This window comes from Melitaea cinxia, chromosome 7 (genome assembly GCF_905220565.1).
Source record: "Melitaea cinxia chromosome 7, ilMelCinx1.1, whole genome shotgun sequence".
Lineage (NCBI taxonomy): Eukaryota > Metazoa > Arthropoda > Insecta > Lepidoptera > Nymphalidae > Melitaea > Melitaea cinxia.
Window position 1 is genome coordinate 18,128,084 of NC_059400.1, and position 21,326 is coordinate 18,149,409.

General features: G+C 36.0%; 2 protein-coding genes across 2 annotated transcripts in view; one reads left to right on the plus strand and one right to left on the minus strand.

The window, feature by feature from the left end:
* Window positions 1-12,204, minus strand: part of LOC123654932 — a 138,056-nt gene extending 125,852 nt beyond the window's left edge. Inside the window, exons 1-2 of the mRNA XM_045590789.1 lie at window positions 12,199-12,204; window positions 6,469-6,549 (exon numbers count right to left, since the gene is read on the minus strand). Coding sequence (XP_045446745.1) covers window positions 6,469-6,549; window positions 12,199-12,204 — 87 coding nt within the window. The remainder of the gene's footprint in view (window positions 1-6,468; window positions 6,550-12,198) is intronic.
* Window positions 12,205-12,458: 254 nt separating this feature from the next.
* On the plus strand, window positions 12,459-14,822 carry LOC123654933. The gene is made up of 2 exons (XM_045590790.1): window positions 12,459-14,172; window positions 14,497-14,822. Exons 1-2 carry the CDS (start codon window positions 12,459-12,461, stop codon window positions 14,820-14,822), a joined length of 2,040 nt encoding a protein of 679 aa, XP_045446746.1.
* The last annotated feature ends 6,504 nt before the right edge of the window (window positions 14,823-21,326 follow it).

The window sequence follows — 21,326 nt, forward strand, 5'->3', positions numbered from 1 at the left end:
ATATTTTTATAAATTAATGTAAATAAAATAAACGTAAAGTAGTTTTCTTTTTTATGGTTAAAAAAAATCATAATAAAAATGTTATTTTCTTTGTACCTCGAATAGAACTTGAAATTATTACTATATAATAAGGAACTTCCTTTCCTTCTGGTATCCCACGACACCACACGGTTTTTTTAATTTTAATACAACGGGAACAGCAAACAAACGTACAGCTCACCTGATGGTAAGCGATCTTATCTTCTATTATCATATTATTTATCTGTTTTGTTACTTAAAATAATTAATATTTTATAGAAAAAAAAAAGTATCAGTGTAATGTGTCGCTGTCTATCGAAGCAAGAACAACAAATTTCCATAATAACGTCGTTTATCCACCGAGGTCAGATTTTTATATAGAAGATGGAAATGTAACGGTTTATCTGTCGGACGGATTTAGATTATTCTGGAAAAATGATAGGTTGGAGAAGCAGGATAGTTACGATAAGTAGGATAAATGTAGAGGAAGGAACAGTGAATCGGGGTAAAGACGCCGCAATTTGTAGTGCCTTGATGCGCGTCTTGCGTTACTGGCGTCATTAGTTGGCGCAGAGTTTTCTTAGTAAGAAATCGACGTTATTTTAAAAAGCTATTAATACGTGATTATACATAATAAGGTAACAGTAAAATTTAATAACTCTGTTAAATTATTCGTTACTTAAAAGTCAGTACTTATTACATAGGTCCCGAGATAAATTTTAACTTTATAAGAAGGTTACCTACGTCACATTTTCATTATTTTCTTCAGTGTATATTCGACGTGTGCATAAATTACTTGGTTGTATGACAATCGAATTTGTGTAATTTTTCTTTCGATTTTCGGAAGAAAGTTCCTCATCCGCTGTGGAAGGTTACTGTAGCCGACAAAAATGTCCGTAAAGTTGAAAACAGGCTATACAGTGAGTATACGTGATGACTGTTATTATTATTGCAGTTTTTTTTTTTTCTTTTATGTCACTAGGTCGGCAAACAAGCGTACGGCTCACCTGATGGTAAGCGATTACCGTAGCTTATAGACGCCTGCAACACCAGAAGCATCGCAAGCGCGTTACCGACCCAATCCCCAATCCCCCCAGGAGCCTGTTGCCTTTTATCCACTTCTTTAACAGCTTCGGATATCGTACTATTCATTTTTTAGTTTTGATATTAATATCCTTTTGATGATTTGTTTTGTTTTAATGTCGACGCGTTGGCGCAGTGGTCACAGTACTATATGTTGCGCTAGCGGTCGCGGGTTCGATTCCCGCACATGACAAACATTTGTATTGGCCATACAGATGTTTGTCGTGGTCTGGGCATTTGTGCTTGTGTATTGTGTTTGCGGACCTCGACACAGGAGATAATCCTACTGGAGCCGTTGAGTGTGCAACGTGTATTTATTTCTTTTTGAAGTAAAACTTCTTTATGCACGCTTGACTTGGGGAGTAAGCTGGTGAATGCGTGACGAGAGCGTTACGAAAAGTGTGATTGGGCGAGGCGAACGGAGAAACAGAGAGTGATTCAAGCACAATTTTTTTCGCTTTTTCTTGCATAGCCAGTTTTGTATATCTAAGACACAGCGAAGGCCTATGTGTAACGTTTTACTTAGTCCCACCCGTTCGTTTTTTTCTTTCTTATATTTATATAACACTATTTAAATAGTGTACATACATATGCATGAAAATAGTAAGAGTCTATAAACTAAAACGAACCACTCCATCAGAGACCTGAGATCCTCTATGACTATTAGCTTTCGTAAAATTTACAAAGTATGCGGTAATTAGCTGTCAAATCAATTTAAACTCTATAACTATCTGTCAAGGTTTATTTTAGATTGTTAGAAGAAGATGCATATATTGATACGAGGGCTAAACACTCTTAAAGGAAATGGGACGCGGTTAGAGAGGGCTTTCACGTGAGCCGGTTCGTATGGCGACAAAGCAACTGTGACCTTTTTTTAAATTGATCTAGAATGTTTTTAGAGGTCATAATGCTTTTGCATGCAGTGATGTTTGTATCAAAGCTCTCTATGAGAACAAAAATATAAATAAAAAAATAATATAAAATATATCACTAAATAGATTTAAGATTGCCGAATATTTCAATGATATTCACAAAACCGTTTTAAAAAAGAATATTTGAAGATGTAATCAATTTCAAAACTTGAAGTAGGTAAATACTTTCATTATGATTTAGCTTCAATCATTACAGCCTATACAGTCCACTGCTGGACATAGGCCTCCACAAGTTTACGCCAAAAATAACGTGAACTCATGTGTTTTGCCCATAGTCACCGCTCTGGGCAGGCGGGTTGGTGACCGCAGTACCTACTGGCTTTGTCGCACCGAAGACACTGCTGCCCGTCTTCGGCCTGTGTATTTCAAAGCCAGCAGTTGGATGGTTATCCCGCCATCGGTCGGCTTCTTAAGTTCCAAGGTGGTTGTGGAACCTTGTTATCCCTCAGTCGCCTCTTACGACACCCACGGGAAGAGAGGGGGTGGCTAAATTCTTTAGTGCCGTAGCCACACAGCACTACGCACACTAGCAAATAGATTTAAGATTGCCGAATATTTCAATGATATTCACAAAACCGTTTTAAAAAAGAATATTTGAAGATGTAATCAATTTCAAGACTTGAAGTAAATACTTTTATTATGATTTAGCTTCATTGAATGAAAATCAGTCACAAAGTGTGTCATATATTATAAGAGTGAATATTTTATGATTGTATTTGCTCGCAAACAAAAAAAAACCGACTTCAATTACAACGACAAGTAATACAACGTAGGTAGACGAAAAAATAGTCAAGTAAATACGCGTTATCAAAGATTATTCAAAAAGCTGTCATCAGATCTAGATGAAATTTAAATGAAACCACATGATAAACATCAGCTTCGATTAAATTAAAAATTATCAAAATCGATACACTCAGTAAAGGTTATGCGGTATACAACGTAGATTGACGAAAAATAGTCCAAAAAAACGCATTATTAGATATAACTTGAAAAGTAATTGTTAGATGTCAAATAAATTTAAATGGGACCAAATGACACGCACCACCTTCCGATTTAAAAAAAATGTCAAAATCGGTCTACCCAGTCAAAAGTTCTGAAGTATAGCATACATAAAAAAAAGAAAATACAGTCAAATTCAGAACCTCCTCCTTTTTTAGAAATCGGTTAAAAATAAATTAATTGCACTTAAGACTTACCAAACATTATTGACTATCGAGCTCTTTATATCAGAAGGATATAGACCCTATGTTATAGAGAGTCGTAAGCCTAGATTCTTGACCTATTTTCTTATAGGCATATGTCGACTTTACTAGAATGAGACGGAATGGAATGGGCTTTGGTTCTGGTCTCTTTCAATGATAATGATTGTGGAGAACCGAAATTTTTGGCGCCATCTTGGGGAGACCTTATGTCCAGCAGTGGACTGCGATAGACTAGACTGATGTATGATATGTGACTGTTTAAATATATTTATTTAACAATTTATTGTTCGTACAGAATTATATAATATATTTATCATTGACTCGCGTATAATGGGTGTGCTTATTTAAAGGATTCCTTCCATATAACTATAAATAATTTAATTTTTCACATTTAGAAGCTCATAGTACATAAAGCATCATGAAGGACATGAGAGCCAATGTTCTAATCTCGATTGATGCACAGAATCGATACAAGTGGAAAAGCGAGAGTTTGAAGATAGACCCGTGCAAAATATAACACCAAACAACAGCGGAAGTAGATCAGGTACAGCAGTATGGGTCTGGATTACGAAAACACACACAACACAATTACAAACTTCCAGACCATGGAAATCTATATGGCTGGTACAAACATTTGTCATGTTTTGTAGCTAAGGTTAAGGGTCACTTAGCAATAACAACACTTACAATTATGAGAATGTTACTATTACCGCTAAGATTCAGTCAAATATGTAATTATGGCAATTCCTTAAATGAATACTTTAACTTCATTTCTAAACATGTATTCTTGCGACATACAAACTCAAAACTTTATATCGTAAACGTATTATATCTCGAATTTAATCAATTGGGTCACAAAAGATCGTAAAGAACCCATTTATAAATCTAACGCTTCGTACAGCAGCGCTCTACAAATGTACTCGCTTTAACACTGCAATAAAAATGGCGACCCAATCAAGATCTACGGTTTATCATCGACTCCAACTGAATACTAAATTGGAAGCTTTTTTTCTTTAAGCCAATCGAATATTATATAAGAATTTAAAAAAAGTAATTAAAATAATTGTTTTTATACGGAGCCTTCTATACTTCGGTATAAAATCTATAAAAAAAATTCTTCCTTGCTTAACAATTCATTTTGTGATTTTCAAATTTTGCTACATATTTGACTATTTCTGTTTTAATATAACACAAAATATACACTTGAGAAATAACAATTGCTGTACCTATATCAAAAGCCTTGATTGTAGCGTTGTTTAATTGACGTTACTAGACAAAATCTTATACTTTTTCCGTCAAAATAAATTGTGGGTAAAGTCGAAAATTTTGTATGCAAAACCATGTAGGATGAAGATAATCTTTGAGAGCGGGTCAAGGGCCGTGGAGGGCACTGGTCTGCTCTCCCGAGCTGCGCCACAATACGCGACACGTGAGGAAATTGTACGAAAGCTGACGACGAAATTGTAGATTAAATTTTTGTACCAATATATCTCTTTGTATCTTTTCTAATTACTTAAGAGATGTTTTCGTTACATTAACACTTTATAGAGGACACCATTTGGGCAGCACTTATTTAGTCAAAGGAGCCAGCTTAAAAGCGCTTATTTACAAAAAATTGATGATAAGTTGTTATTGCATTAACATACCTATTCTTAAAGAACTTACTTATTTTTCTTTAGGCTATTTGAAATATTCTCTAAGGCATATTTTTTTAAGTTGACTCTGACTCGCGGTCATATGATGTCCCCCACGACACCAACGGAACAATTGTGTGTCGACTACATGGCCCAAACCGAAGAAATAAAAAATCAAGGCGGCGCTTAACGTGGTAATTTTGAGCTACATTATACATTTATTTTAATCTTATTTTGAGTCGTAACAAAATATTATAAAATACTTATAATTATAGTATTTTAAATGCTTGTAAGTAGTCTATGGGCAGGATAACAACACATTTTTTCTATTTCTACACCGTCAAAATCCTGTTGAAGCAAGCACTTATGAATTACCCAACTTAACCTGTAATTATTTTTAGAATTCCATATCAAATTATTTGCGGATAAGTCAACCTGTAGCAGAATCAAATGAACAATTATATAAATATTAACTCCTAAACTACTTACAACTAATATATACAAATATATTGGAACAGTTTAGGATATTTAAAAATCACTATTATTTTTATCGACATAGTAAATTTTAATTATTGGATTTTGATAAGATTTTTTATTTCTATTTATATATTTTTCATTATTTTCTTAATTTTGACATACCTATGGTTTTTCTTTTTTTTCTGATCGATGTACCTGAATCTGGAGAACATCTCTAAACTTGTATGTATTGTAGAACACGACTGAGTACACTCAACGGAACATTTATTTCTTACTTCAAAACTCTAGTTATTCATTCAAAATACACACGTTTAACTAAGTATACTTAATACGTTGTCACACTAATCACTTATACGCCACTTATCGAGTAGCAACGCTAGCCGCAAAATAATTAAACAATAACTGCTTCTTCACTTACAAATTATCATATTTTTAGGACAACAATACCGCCAATTCATGACAAAGATGGCGACTGACCAATCAGAAAATTTGTACGCAAGATGGTGTCTCCATTTTTATGCTCTCCCGGTACTTCGACAAATAATAATCAGAACGAGAACATTTAAATCATAACAGTATTTATTGTCACGCCGCGTTGGCGCAACAGTTACAGCAATAGATTGTACCTACCTGTTGCACTGGCGGTTGCGGGTTCGATCCCCGCACATGACACACATTTGTATTGACCATACAGGTGTTTGTGCAACTCTTGTACGTCTTCTCACCGAATCTTGAAGAGCACGTTAAGCCGTCGGTCCCGGTTGTTATCATGTATATATGTACACCTGATAGCAATCGTTACTCATAGTAGGGAATATATCCGCCAACCCGCATTCTAGAAGCATGTTGGATGAAGCTCTGATCCTTCTCCTACGTGGGGAAAGAGGCCTGTGCCTAGCTGTGGGATATTACGGGCCGAAGCGTAGTAAATCAACACAACACATCCACAGGAGGCTACCTTACTTATCATAGGAACACTGTACTCCTTGAGTAGTATTTGACTGTGATTTCCTATAATATTAAGGTACTTCCTCAATTCGGCTGATCCACATTTGAGCAAGATATTTCCTGCTGTGTCCCACAACATAAAAAGTATATAATACAGTAATACAGCCCACTCACCTTCATGAGATGCAGACGCCGCGAGACGGTCTCGACGCGAGCCTCGTGTTCGCCGCCGCCCGCCGGGAACGAACCCAGGTACTGTCAACAAAGTGGACTATTAAATAACTATTTACGTATACTTTCCAAAGGTTATAAATATAAACCTTAAACTCTATAGACTCAGGGTCAACAGATACACAAAATTAAGACAAGTGACATGACCTTGACAAATAACTGTGTAGGCCTTCCTTGGGTATTAAGCACCTAACTGGTAAAATTATAGTTTCAAAATATGACTATTACGCAAAATCAATCTTTATTCCAATCAGTAACATCGTCAATGACATCAAATAAGGGAGTCACACTAACTGGTTATTTACCTTAAAAGCTGCTTTAAAATATTGTTATGCAATAAATAAAAATTAATATTGGATTCACGAATAAAAAAAATACATTTGCTTGTATTATAAAAGCAGCCCTCGTAATTACTTAACCATTAAATGATGTTCGGTGCTCCAAACCCCTCGTTCCCAAGGAAGCGGTCATGTGGTTGATTGCACTCCACTAAAGTGGTGTTGCGATAAATTAGCGTGACCAATTTGTCTGTTTAGTTTGTGTGTGCAGTACATTTTCTGTCATTAGCCCGCATACAATGAGTAACTGAGTGTGCAAAGTACTCATCACTTTTAGAATTTACCCAACATCATCAAAATATTCAGTTTGAATAGTTCTAACTCAAGCCAAAAGTGACTCTACCCACTTTTCAGCAAAAAGTATTATTTTTACTTCAAGAACACGATTCGACAAAATTAATTTAATTTTGTGGGTTGACGGCGTTTATGTTAATTTGTTTTTAATTAAAATTTCTGATAATGTAAGGTATGCGTATGTTTGGCGCGAACTTGGGGAGGTCTATGTCCAGCAGTGGACTGCAATAGGATGAGCTGACTGAATCATCATCTCTATACTATTAAGAAGTGAACCAAAAACTTTGTGCCCCTTTTTATGAAAATCGCGCGGACGGAGGAGTGTGAAATTACGCACACATAGTTTATATAGAGAAGGAGTGCAGCATGTTAACTTTTTTTTTAAATTTGCATAAAAATTACATTAAATCAATAAAAAAAACATTACACACACACTACCATGAGTCTGACACACGCACACTCATATATACTACATGCATATACACTCTTTTGTTTTATATTGCGCTTAATAATAGTCAACTTAGCATTTGCAAAGTTTTTCTGTGAAAAAAAAAACAAAGTCCAGTATCAGTTTTATTTCTGAAAATCTGAAAAAAAATAGACGAAAACGGAACAGTCTTTGGCAATGATTCTATTATCGAAGAATCAAATGTGAATTCGGACAATGTCCAATTATTCATTTAAAAGAGGGTCGCGTATTACGTACGTGAGGGTCTTGTAATTGTATTAAAGGGCATTTTATATTAATTAGCGCACATGGCTAGGGGGATATCGTGCGCCATTGTCTGAGTAAGTTTATTTGATTGGTCATGGTGATGCAGGAAACGTTAGTTATAGGCAATTTCGTGGTATCGATGGGGAATTAGTTTTACTTATTTATGAAGGGTTTTTAACTAAGTTTGATCAATGTAGCTTAGATAACCTATGGGATGTATTTTATAAATTTTACGTCATCATCATCACTTCAGCCTATCGCAGACCACTGCTGGATATAGGCATCCACAAGTTCGCGCTATAAATGGCGTGAACTCATGTGTTTTGCCCATAGTCACTACGTTGGGCAGGCGGGTTGGTGACTGCAGGGCTGGCTTTGTCGCACTGAAGACGCTGCTGCCCATCTTCGGCGTGTGTATTTAGTATGTGTAATGTTTATTTTTTATTGATCTAATATATTTTTAATACAAAATTAAAAATATATATATTAGCACTATGTACTTCTTCTCTATATAAACGTACTAGCTGTGCCCGCGGCTTCGCCCGCGTTGAAATCAGTGTTTCACAAAGTTTTCCCGGCAAACTTCCAGTGAAACTCTCATTAAAATCGTCTTAGCCGTTCCGTAAACCTTCCTCTTGAACCGCATGAAAATCCGTTCAGTAGATTTTGAGGAAATCGATCACATACACTTTTGGGGGCTTTGTTTTATAATACACCAACTGTTGGCCGCGACTACATGCGCTTGGTTATGAAGATATGCATTACTACTAAGATGTTTAACGCAAACTATTTTTTTATTTCAGTCACTTGAAATGCTTCTTACACTGAGTAACTTTTTAAAAGGCACAATCTATACTTATTATAAAAATAAGTCCCCCGGCCGCGTCTTTCTGTCCTCCTGTCTGTCCTCCTGTCTGTCTGAACGCGATAAACTCGAAAACTACTGAACGGATTTTTATACGGTTTTCAACAATAGAAAGAGTAATTCTTGAGGAAGGTTTAGGTATATAATTTATTATGCTTTTATGTAAATTAGCTGAAATACGGCGACAAATGTTGAAGAGGTCGCAAAAAATCTCGCCAAATGGGAACTTTCCACGCGAACGCCGCGTAAACTAGCAAAGATACAGTTAAGTAATGTACTAGAGAATTCAAAATCTATAAAAATGCTACAAAAAAGTCCGCGATAGCATATCTCTATCTCTTACGGTTGACTTACAATAACCACTTTTATGTTAACATTTTTAATTAAAAACATTACGTTATTTTCAAAGCTATTTTCTTTAGTTCGGTATTAATCCTTATCCAAATGAATATGTTAGTTAGCTTAGTCATTTAATGCAGATTAAAATTGCTCTTTACACTAAATCAATCAGATGAATAGTTTTTGAGATATCGTTGTTAGAAGTAATTAGTAGCGAAACATTTTTAATGCTTGGCGAGCATTGAGATGCCTACGGCGAGGGGATGGCCCCTCTGCCCCGCATCGCTCGACCGCCTGCTCAAGCTATATAAACCGGGCGATGTAGCGCGCGATCCGCCATAGTAAACAGACTTTGGTAGCAACTGAACGCATTGCGTATATCGACTGTCATCGGCTTACTACGGGTATTGCTGTTCGGCATTAAATCTTGCTATTGGTTCCTATTATTATGCTATTGTTAGTTTTAATTAATTATTTTCATACTTAGTAGGTGGTGTAAGAAACCTTTCAGTTTACTTTCTTCTTTTCGTTTGGTTATTTCGTTACTTTTTAAATAACCAAGTACCTTACTTTTCCGTACTTGGTTGCTATAAATAGATTTTTGTAAATAATTTTCGTGAGTCTATTTAAGTTCATGTATATTCCTTAATTAATTATTTTCATACTTAGTAGGTGGTGTAAGAAACCTTTCAGTTTACTTTCTTCTTTTCGTTTGGTTCTTTCGTTACTTTTTAAATAACCAAGTACTTTACTTTTTCGTACTTAGTTGTTATAAATAGATTTTTGTAAATAATTTTCGTGAGTCTATTTAAGTTCATGTATATTACTTTTTTGTTACTTGGGTGTTGTAGGGAAGTTGTTGTAAATAAATATTATTTAGATTCATTAAACTGTTTCTATTAAGTACCTCTTTATTCAATTTCTTATTAAACTTAGGTAGATAATCATGCCGAGAAGAAGGCCAAATATAGGACGCAGTACGTCTGCTGCTAAAAGACTTCGTTTGAATCGGAATAGTGAAAATAATGAAGAGAGAGAACTGCGTTTATCATTGGACCGTGAAAGACATATTTCGCAAAGACTGCGAGAGTCTTCTGCGGAACGTAACGCACGTTTGTCGTTGGATCGTGAAAGACATGTTTCACAAAGACTGCGCGAATCCTCTGCTGAACGTAACGTACGTTTGTCGTTGGACCGTGAAAGATATGTTTCGCAAAGACTGCGTGAATCCTCGGCAGAACGTGATTTACGTTTGTCGTTGGATCGTGAAAGACATGTTTCACAAAAACTGCGTGAATCCTCTGCTGAACGTAACGTACGTTTGTCGTTGGACCGTGAAAGACATGTTTTACGAAGACTGCGCGAATCCTCTGCTGAACGTAACGTACGTTTGTCGTTGGACCGTGAAAGGTATGTTTCGCAAAGACTGCGCGAATCCTCGGCGGAACGTGATTTACGTTTGTCGTTGGATCGCGAAAGACATGTTTCTCAGAGGCTACGCGAATCCTCTGCTGAACGTAACCTACGCTTATCTTTAGATCGTGATAGACACAATGCTTTAATGGAAACTGAAACATCTGAGAGAAGACAACTCCGACTACAAAACGATCGTATTCGGCACATAAATTTTAGGAATAATATGCCAACTAATGGAACACAAAATAATAATAGATGGTCCAATAAAGAGTACTCGGCAATGAATTACAGTACAACAATTGATTATCAAAATTATCGTATCGTTTGTATAGGTTCTCCTTCCATTGTTTGTCAATACTGTTCGGCACTGAGATGGAAAGATGAGTCAAAAGGTTTATGTTGTTCAAATGGTAAGGTAAAATTAGATGAAATAGGTGCTCCACCTGAACCTTTAAATTCTCTACTTAATGAAAGTCATCCAAAGCATACAGAATTTATGCGTCATATTCGGCGGTATAATAATGCGTTCCAGATGACTTCATTCAAAAGTCAACGAGTAGTTGAAAACGGCTTCATGCCAACATTTAAAGTCCAGGGCCAGGTTTACCACCTTGCAGGTAGTCTTCTTCCACAAGTTCCTGACGACCATAAGTTTTTGCAGATATATTTTATTTTCGATCCTGAAGTTCAAGCAACGACTCGATGTAATATTAGTAATAGTAATTCAATTGGGGTCTCTCTCAAAGACAGGATTAGAAATGAGACTATCCGCGAGAGAACGAAAGTAACCGACATAGCCCACAGAATTAGCAAGTTGAAGTGGCAGTGGGCTGGTCATCTGTGTCGCAGGACCGATGGCCGTTGGAGTAGACGGGTCCTAGAGTGGAGACCGCGTCTTGGCAAACGCAGTGTGGGACGTCCTCCGGCCCGTTGGACCGACGATCTACGTAAGATTGCCGGTGTAGGCTGGATGAGGATTGCGGAAGACCGGGATGTGTGGCGCGAACTTGGGGAGGCCTATGTCCAGCAGTGGACTGCGATAGGCTGAAGTGATAATTCAAGAACACCACTTGATAACTCTATAGTCAGGTCATTGCAAAACATGTTGCATTTGCATAATAGATACGTACAATCTTTTAAAACTGCAATGGAAAGTATCTCTCTCGATGTCCCAGATTACAATGTAGTAATTCATGCCAGCAGGGTACCTGACGGTGAACACCGTGGACGGTATAATGCTCCTTCTACCAGTGAAGTAGCAGTTGTCATTGCTGGACAACAATTTGACAAAAGGGATATCGTTCTTCGAAGCCGCGACGAAAATCTCCACAAAATTTCCGAACTACATCGTTCATATGACAGTCTTCAATATCCATTGATGTTTTGTCGAGGTGAAGACGGATACACAATTGATATTCCCCAAGTTAATCCTTCTACAGGAGACAGAGTACAGAAGAAAGTTTCATGTATGAATTATTATTGCTATCGTTTAATGGAACGCCATAATCATTATAATGTTTTACTAAGGTACGGAATGTTACTGAATCAATATGTTGTAGATCAGTATGCTAAACTAGAATCAGAACGTTTAGCTTTTATACGAAATAACCAAACACAATTACGCGCAGAAAATTATATACACTTACAGGATGCTTTACATTCTAATGAACACACGACAAACAATATTGGGCAGCTGGTAATATTACCGTCATCTTTTACTGGCGGACCAAGATACTTACACGAAAAAACTCAAGATGCCATGACCTATGTCAGGAATTACGGGAAACCTGACCTCTTCATTACTATGACCTGTAATCCTAATTGGAAAGAAATAAAAGATAATCTGCATTCCACCGCAACACCTCAAGACCGATATGACATTTTAAATCGTGTGTTTCATTTAAAAGTACAAAAACTATTACACTTAATAAATAAGGTAAACGTATTTGGTCCGACACGCTGTCACATGTATACGGTGGAGTGGCAAAAACGTGGGCTGCCACATATACATTTGCTTTTGTGGCTGACAAATAAAATCAGGCCCGACCAAACTGACACAGTTATAACGGCAGAATTACCAGACCAAGACGAAGACCCAACATTGTATGACATCGTGGTAAGGAACATGATTCACGGACCCTGTGGAGCTTTAAACCCTAACTCGCCATGCATGCATGAGGGAAAATGTTCAAAAAAATTCCCAAAACCATATCAGAGTCAAACTTCAACTGGTGATGATGACTATCCAAAGTATAGAAGATTATCACCAGAGGAAGGAGGACGCAAGGCTGCTATTCGTAATTACGAAATTGATAACAGATGGGTAGTGCCTTACAATAAACTATTATTAAAAATTTTCGAGGCGCATGTTAATGTAGAACTTTGCAGTTCCGTGAAATCAATAAAATATGTCACTAAATACATCAATAAAGGAAGTGACCAGGCTACGTTTAGTTTACATTCTACAAATGAAGTAGAACAATTTCAATCTGGCCGCTACATTTGTAGTTCTGAAGCACTATGGCGGATTATGTCCTTCAATATTCATGAAAGAGCACCAACTGTCACACACCTCGCTGTTCATTTAGAAAACGGACAGCGGGTGTATTTCACTGAAAATAATGTAAATGACATTGTGAATAATCCAAGAGATACTACTTTAACAGCGTTTTTCAAACTATGTGCAGAGGACGACTTCGCAAAAACTCTGACCTACGACAAGGTGCCTGCCTATTATACCTGGAATCAAAATACGAAAAAATTCCAACGACGAAAGCAGTGGGCGGTAGTTCTCGGGTACCCTGGCGTGAGAAAAACAGATGCTCTTGGAAGGGTGTACGTGGTACACCCTAATAATGCAGAATGTTTTCATTTGCGGTTGTTACTCCACGTTATAAAAGGCCCTACTTCGTTTAGAAGTCTCCGCACTTTTGAAGGTGTAACTTACGACACATTCCAAGGGGCTTGCAAAGCTATGGGCCTCCTCGAAGATGACAGTCACTGGGAGAGTACGCTCTCTGAAGCAGCCATATGCTGTTCACCAAAATCACTTAGGTGCCTTTTTGCCATTATGATATCGTTCTGCCAAATCACGGACCCGCATCTTCTTTGGCAAAACTATCAGGAAAGTATGTCCGAAGATATACTGCAACGCAGACGACAAGAACTGTCATCAGATGATTTAGAGTACGACCAAAATATTTTTGATGAAGCTTTAAATGAATTAAATAAAGAGGTCGAATCTCTATCAGGTAAAAGTATAAAAGATTTTGGTTTTAACTTGCCGTTAAATTCAAATCTTTATGCAATGAACAACATCGAGGATTTACGAGAGACTGACTATGATTACACCCAACTCTTACAGACAATTCAAGATGAACATCGCTTAAATCCAGAACAAAAAATTGTTTACGACCAAATATTGTCATCAGTTAATAGTAATGAAGGGAAAATGTTCTTTCTAGATGCACCCGGGGGCACGGGTAAAACATTTATAATTAATTTATTATTAGCAAAAGTAAGGTCTGACAGAAAAATTGCTCTTGCCGTGGCGTCGTGCGGTATTGCAGCCACACTTTTGAAAGGCGGGCGAACTGCACATTCCACTTTCAAACTACCTTTAAAAATTTGCAGTGACGACGTCTCTAGCGTTTGTAACATCTCAAAACAGAGTAAAACAGGTAAATTAATGCAGGATTGTAGCTTGATTATTTGGGACGAAGCTTCCATGTCCCATAAAGCATCAGTTGAGGCATTAGACAGGACAATGCGCGATTTACGCAACAGAAATTGCCCAATGGGTGGCTGCACCGTTTTGTTTTCTGGAGACTTTCGTCAAATTTTGCCAGTCATAGCAAGGGGGACTAGAGCTGACGAAGTCAATGCATCACTCAAAAGATCTTATCTTTGGCCACATATTACGAAATGTGAACTTAATACAAATATGAGAATTTTGTCCTCCAGTGAAGACAATAAACAATTTTCAAATAACTTACTTCAAATAGGTAATGGTGCATTTCAATCCGGAAATGTTAAAATCAATCTTAGTAACCTATGTGCTTTGGTTCAAAATGTGGAAGAATTGGTTGAGACCGTATATCCCGATATTACTAATATAACTACAAAGACTTTATGTTGGTTTAAGGAAAGGGCTATATTGGCACCTACTAATGAACAGGTTGATAAAATTAATCATTTAATTATTTCCAAGTTTGAAGCACCATCACAGATATACTATTCAGTTGATACAGTTTTGGATACCGCAGAGGCAGTACATTATCCAACTGAATTTTTGAATTCTTTAGTTCCTCCCGGAATTCCTCCACAATAGTTAATATTAAAAGTGGGTTCACCAGTGATATTACTTAGAAATTTAAATCCCCCAAAATTGTGTAATGGCACGAGACTCAAAATAGTTAAATTAAAAAACTTTCTAATCGAATGCACTATTTTAACTGGCTGTGGTACTGGTGATACTGTTTTAATTCCCAGAATACCGATGATTCCCTCCGAATTACCCTTCCAATTCAAAAGACTGCAATTTCCAATCAAATTAGCCTTTGGTATTACTATTAATAAGGCACAAGGCCAAACTTTAAAAGTTGCAGGAATAGATTTAACTGATCAATGTTTTTCTCACGGCCAGTTATATGTTGCCCTTTCAAGGGTGACATGTAAAAATAATCTGTTTGTGTTTACTAACAATCCGTCAGAAGTAATGAACGTTGTGTATAAGGAAATATTTCAATAGAAATATTCCTTATACACAACGTTTCAAGTAAAAAGTATTCACTTTTAAATATCCGGTGCCTACCTTACAGCTTCATCATCAACAATGTGTAGATATCTTTGTCATCACATATACTTCTTTATCTATACCTAAAACACTGGATGTGTCTATAATATGCGAGGAGTTATTTCAATTACTCTAGGCTCCCATCACCACATCCTGACCTGGTTACTATAGGACCAGCTGCAATGTTTACTCTTTCAAACATAATAAGAATTATCCAAGTCGATACACTGGCCTCGAAGTAATAGGGAAACATAGTCATTATTGGGGAGTTTCGACGATGATATGATATACCTAATCATCGTATTTTTAAAAACAGACAAACAAGTTACACATAAAAATACCAAAATCGTCATAGGTTTGCCTATAATATTTAAGAAGTTCCTGCGATTTCACCAGGATCCCATCATCAGATCCTAACTGGACAATGGGACCACCTGCATACGCACCATATATTAAAAAACATCCCTACGAATTGAGAACCTCCTCCATTTTTGAAGTCCGAAATCCACACGGGCGAAGCTGCGGGCGGAAGCTATCTATATAAATAAAAATGAATGTTGTTAAGCGCATAACTCGAGAATGGCTCGGCTAATTTATTTTTTTGTATGTTCCTTAAGGCCCACGGAAGGTGTTAATACAAAAAAAAATTTACTATTGACAGAACGAAGTCTGTCCGGGCAGCTAGATTAATATAATTTAATAGTTGTTTTTATAAAACCTCTCTATACGCCACATTTTTAGTTTTATTTTCAGGCTGTATATGTTTCATACAAACTATCAACCCCATTAAACCCCCTTAGCGGTGGAATATCGTAAAATCCGTTTTTAGCGGACGTCTGCTAACTATAATCTACCTCCGCGCCAAATTTTATCTTTGTCCAACCTGGATGGATGGACCATCCAGCGGTTTTTGAGTTCTCGTGATGAGTGAGTTAGTGACCTTTCTCATTTATATATATATATATATATATATATATATATATATATATAGATTACGATGCATTATTTGGACACCTCCTCACCATCTATAGAGCATACATTTTAAATTTCAAGTCTTTTACCTAAAAAACATAGGACTTTCATATAAACTTCCAACACCCGTTTTATCCCCTTAGGGGTCAAGTTTCGTAAAATCTGTTCTTAGCGGATGTCTACGCCCTATAAGGAGCTTACCTGCCAAATTTCAAGTTTGTAGCTGTTATAGTTTCGGAGATTTCGTGATGAGTGAGTCAACCTACTATCCCCCGTTTTAACCCCAAAAGGGAATTGATTTCTAAAGATACATTATTTGAACACCTTCTCACCATATATAGAGCATACATTTTAAATTTCAAGTCTCTTACTTCAAAAATATAGGACTTTCATACAAACTTCCAACCCCCATTTTATCCCCTTAGGGTCGAGTTTCGTAAAATCAGTTCTTAGCGGATGTTTACGCCCTATAAGAAATCTACCTGCCAAATTTCGAATTTGAAGTTGGTCTAGTTTCGGAGATTTCGTAATAAATGAGTCAACCTACCATCCCCCGTTTTAACCCCAAAAGGGAGTGTATTTCTAAAAATACATTATTTGGACACTTTTTCACCATCTATAGAGTATACATTTTAATTTTCAAGTCTCTTACTTCAAAAACATAGGACTTTCATACAAACTTGCAACCCCCGTTTTACCCTCTTAGGGGTCGAGTTTCGTAAAATCCGTTCTTAGCGGATGTCTACGTCTTATAAGGAGCCTACCTACCAAATTTCAAGTTTGTAGGTGTTATAGTTTCGGAGATTTCGTGATGAGTGAGTGACCTTTCGCTTTTATATATATTATAGATATATAAAAAATATATAAAAATGGGGCCACAAAGTTTTTGCTTCAAGTATTAATATTTAGATTTAAGATTAAATTTAAGTTTGTGATGGTAATTTTTGTTACATTTTTTCGAACAAAGTATTCCACACTACGTGTTACTAAGCTTGTTATGAGTATAATTATTATAAGAACTACAACTGTCTACTTGAATATCAATGTCAGAATCGAACACATTACGTACTTTTAATGCGAGTACATTGTATGTTAAATCATTAAAAAAGCCTATTATTATTTAGCTTTAAGCTACTAAAGTGAACCGACATTCCTGTTCCCGGCGCGACTGATATCGGCTACAGAGACGCTATTCTATTACCGCCTGTCACGTACTGCTCGTAAAATATTCTCGAATATTCTTCTTTATATCTATACAAATATAATTTAGTTAAGAGTTTTGTTTTATCTGATTTAAAAAAACGTTTTGAACCTGTTTGTTTAACCCTATAAAAAGGAAAACAATCTTCACGCCATAAGAATACCTTTTATATCTAGTAGCATAATAACAAAATTGTTCTTCCTATTAGTTTTATTTATTAATGCTATTATTCATCATTACAGCCTATACAGTCCACTGCTGGACATAGGCCTCCACAAGTTTACGCCAAAAATAACGTGAACTCATGTGTTTTGCCCATAGTCACTACGCCGGACAGACGGGTTGGTGACCGCAGTACTTGGCTTTGTCGCACCGAAGACGCTGCTGCCCGTCTTCGGTCTGTGTATTTCAAAGCCAGCAGTTGGATGGTTATCCCGCCACCGGTCAGCTTTTTAAGTTCCAAGGTGGTAGCGGAACTGAGTTATCCCTTAGTCGCCTCTTACGACACCCAAGGAAAGAGAGGGGGTGACTATATTCTTTAGTACCGTAGCCACACAGTACATTAATGCTATTATTAAATTAATTTTATTTTCATTTTGTTATTATTAGTTATATTCATATTAACAAATAAGAGTTTAATTAGTTAAATGAAAACAGAAAAAAAATTCAGATATTTTTTTCAGCAATTATTTATAGCACTTTAGGTTACTTTGTACAAAAAAAAAATCAAAACCGTTTCGCTTACATAATAATAAATAGTTATGAAAAACAATATGATAATCTATTTCAACCCCTTCATGGAAACGTAGAAAGGCGGTATTATGTAACAGACCATATTGCATAACGTTGCGAATACTTACAAATGTGATATAAGCTCGGCGGCCAGATCACTCAGACGCGTATTAGTCGACCGCAGACCTGGATTAGTGTCAGGATTTGAAAGTATTATATACTGCATTTCCCTATACTTGAACTTAAAAAAATAAATAAGCACACACAACTAGAATTTGAATTTTCTGTATGTATAGATACATATGACACCGCGTTGGCGCAACGGTTACAGCCATGGATTCTACCCGTTGCGCTGGCGGTTGCGGGTTCAATCCTCGCACATGACAAACATTTGTATTAGCCATACAGGTGTTTGCCGTGGTCTGGGTGTTTGTGCAGTCCTTGTGGGTCTCCCCACCGTGCCTCGGAGAGCACGTTAAGCTGTCGGTTTCGGTTGTTATCATGTACACCTGATAGCGATCGTTACTCATAGTAGGGAATATATCCGCCAACCCGCATTGGAGCAGCGTGGTGGATTAAGCTCTGATCCTTCTCCTACATGGGGAAAGAGGCCTATGCCCAGAAGTGGGATATTACAGGCTGAAGCGTAAAGATACATATAACACACAAGTAAAAACGCCCAGACCTCGAGAACCACGACATTTGAGCTTCAAAAATCAAATATATACACTAAATCAACTCTATTAGTATGAAAATCCTGGTATGTGTCCCACAACAGACGCAACAAACATCAACAAACAACACCTGATGACTTATTTCAAAATTTGAGAGCACCATGTATTATATTTCGATGTATCGACATATTCGATCTTAAAAAAATCAAATAAACAAATGAAACAGACTAGAAACACACACAAATACAAATGCCAAATATATATATATATAATATATATATATATATATATATATATATATATATATATATATATAATTTATCAATGTTGCAGGGACCACTACATCGACGCATCGTCGAAATACAGAACACTGGATTCCTCAGCCTGCTGGAGCTTTAACTGCTACTGATCTCTACAATCTGTCATAAACGGACGTTTGTTTTCTTTATATTTCTATAGATCTATTTAAAATATATTCATACCGTTTGTACTTCAAAACATTGAAATTAAAGCTACAAGGCTAATCTAAATTGCAAGTGATACCACAGCGAAATATATAAGATACATAAAAATTTTGAATTAAAATGAAAAACGGCCTTATATATGTCGTAAAACCTATGTAATGTGTATATAGTATATTTTTTGCAAGATAGCTTCAAAAAGAAGTAGTAGGTCTAATTTTTATGCCGTTACTTTCAGCGCCATCTGTTGGGTGGAGTTCGAACTCTGACGTACCGTTTGACGTAGCGTTTCAGTGCTCTTTCACGCGAACCACCCTTTAACTCACCTCACCCCGAACAGACGATTGTACCTACGAGTTATTTCGTACTTTCCACAGATGGCACTTATAACTAATTTAAAAAAAAAATTACAGCTTAGAATATTATCTAGAAATTGTTTATTAATTGATATGTTTAGAATATTGATTGAATAAATATCAAGAAATCATGCATTTTGATTTATAGAGTTTTGTAATAATAACCCTTATGAATGCAAATTATATTAACCTTATTTTCAACCTTACCTTACTTATACCAACCTTTAACCTTATTTTTATTTTTATAACCAGTATTTGAAATATTTAGTTAAAAGTAAAAATAAAACGCTTACATCAAATAAGGAGAATAACTATTGATTTTAAGAAACTTAAATATTAATAATTCTGCATAGTTTTTTCAATTTTTTATATCACTTGATTTGTAAATAAAATTACTTTAAAAAGGAATCAGATCCAATTGAAAATTAATAATAATTGAGAACCCCAATCGGATTTGATCAGAACAGTTACTCCACGTCAACAGCCTACCTCGACCCACTATATCTCTGTCTCCAGACCAGCAATGTGCCATCACTCAAGTCCATCGCTGCGCAGACATTGACACACAACCCATCAACAAGTATCCAGTCATCAAGCTATATATACGCAAGCGATAACACCATTCGTCATTATTTCGACGACAATAACTTTGAAATAACCTCTCTTGAATTTAAATGGCCTTTTGAAAGTTGAAAGGATCGCGAAGTTTGACAGAGGAGTAAGTGTCCTGAATTTGCGAGAATGCTCGCACAAAGAGGGTCGTTAGGCGTGTAAAAATAAGTAAAAATTATATTATAAATCTGCTTGAGCGGAAGCGTACTTTTTAATTTTCAACCATTTCAAACAAAGTTTTATATGAGAGAAACGTTTTCATGCTTATGTTTTTATTATTCGTGGATTGTTTTTTACTAAAACTCGATACTAGATTTTATAATTACTACTTGTGTGATAATAATATGTCTACCTAGCTGTGACCGCGTCTTCGTCCGCGTTAAGTTTGCAGAGCTATAAAAAAATTCTAAAATAAAAATAGCTTGAGTTACTCCTTAATACATCAGCTATCTGCCCGTGAAAGTCCTGTCAAAATCGGTCCAACCGTATCAGAGATTAGCTGGAAGAAACAGACAGACAGACAGACATTGCATATGCATTTATTAAAAAGTGGTTAGTTTAATATTACAAACAGACAGTCCATTTTTATTTATTTGTACAGATTAAGAAACCATATTTATTTATTTATGTATTAATAAGGAATGGTACACAGCAAAAAATGATACAAAAGAAAGAAAATGTAATATAAGTAACTGTCTTATGTAAATCTTTCCTGAGTGATGTACCATAAAGTATATTCTATTTATTTTATATATATTATTTTTGTAGATTTTGTGAATTAAATATTTTTAAAAAATGTACAATTTAAAACAAAAATTGTCAAAAATGTACAATTTAAAACAAAGGCTAAACTCCTGATAATATTTTTTTATTATAATCGTTATAAAGTCTTATTATCTCATCAGTGCGTCATCCACGATCAACTAAACGATTACCATTGTTACGGAGGTTTTACGGCCGCAATATAAACTCGAGTTTAAGACTAATCCGATAATTTTAGATGTAATCTCGCAAGGAGTTCTCCATGAATC

Excerpts from the sequence above, each read along its gene's own strand:
- LOC123654933 (XM_045590790.1), top strand. The coding sequence starts at position 12,459 with ATGTATACGGTGGAGTGGCAAAAACGTGGGCTGCCACATATACATTTG. Across the intron at positions 14,173-14,496 it reads CTCAAAACAGAGTAAAACAG|GTAATGGTGCATTTCAATCC; the intron begins GTAAATTAATGC and ends TACTTCAAATAG.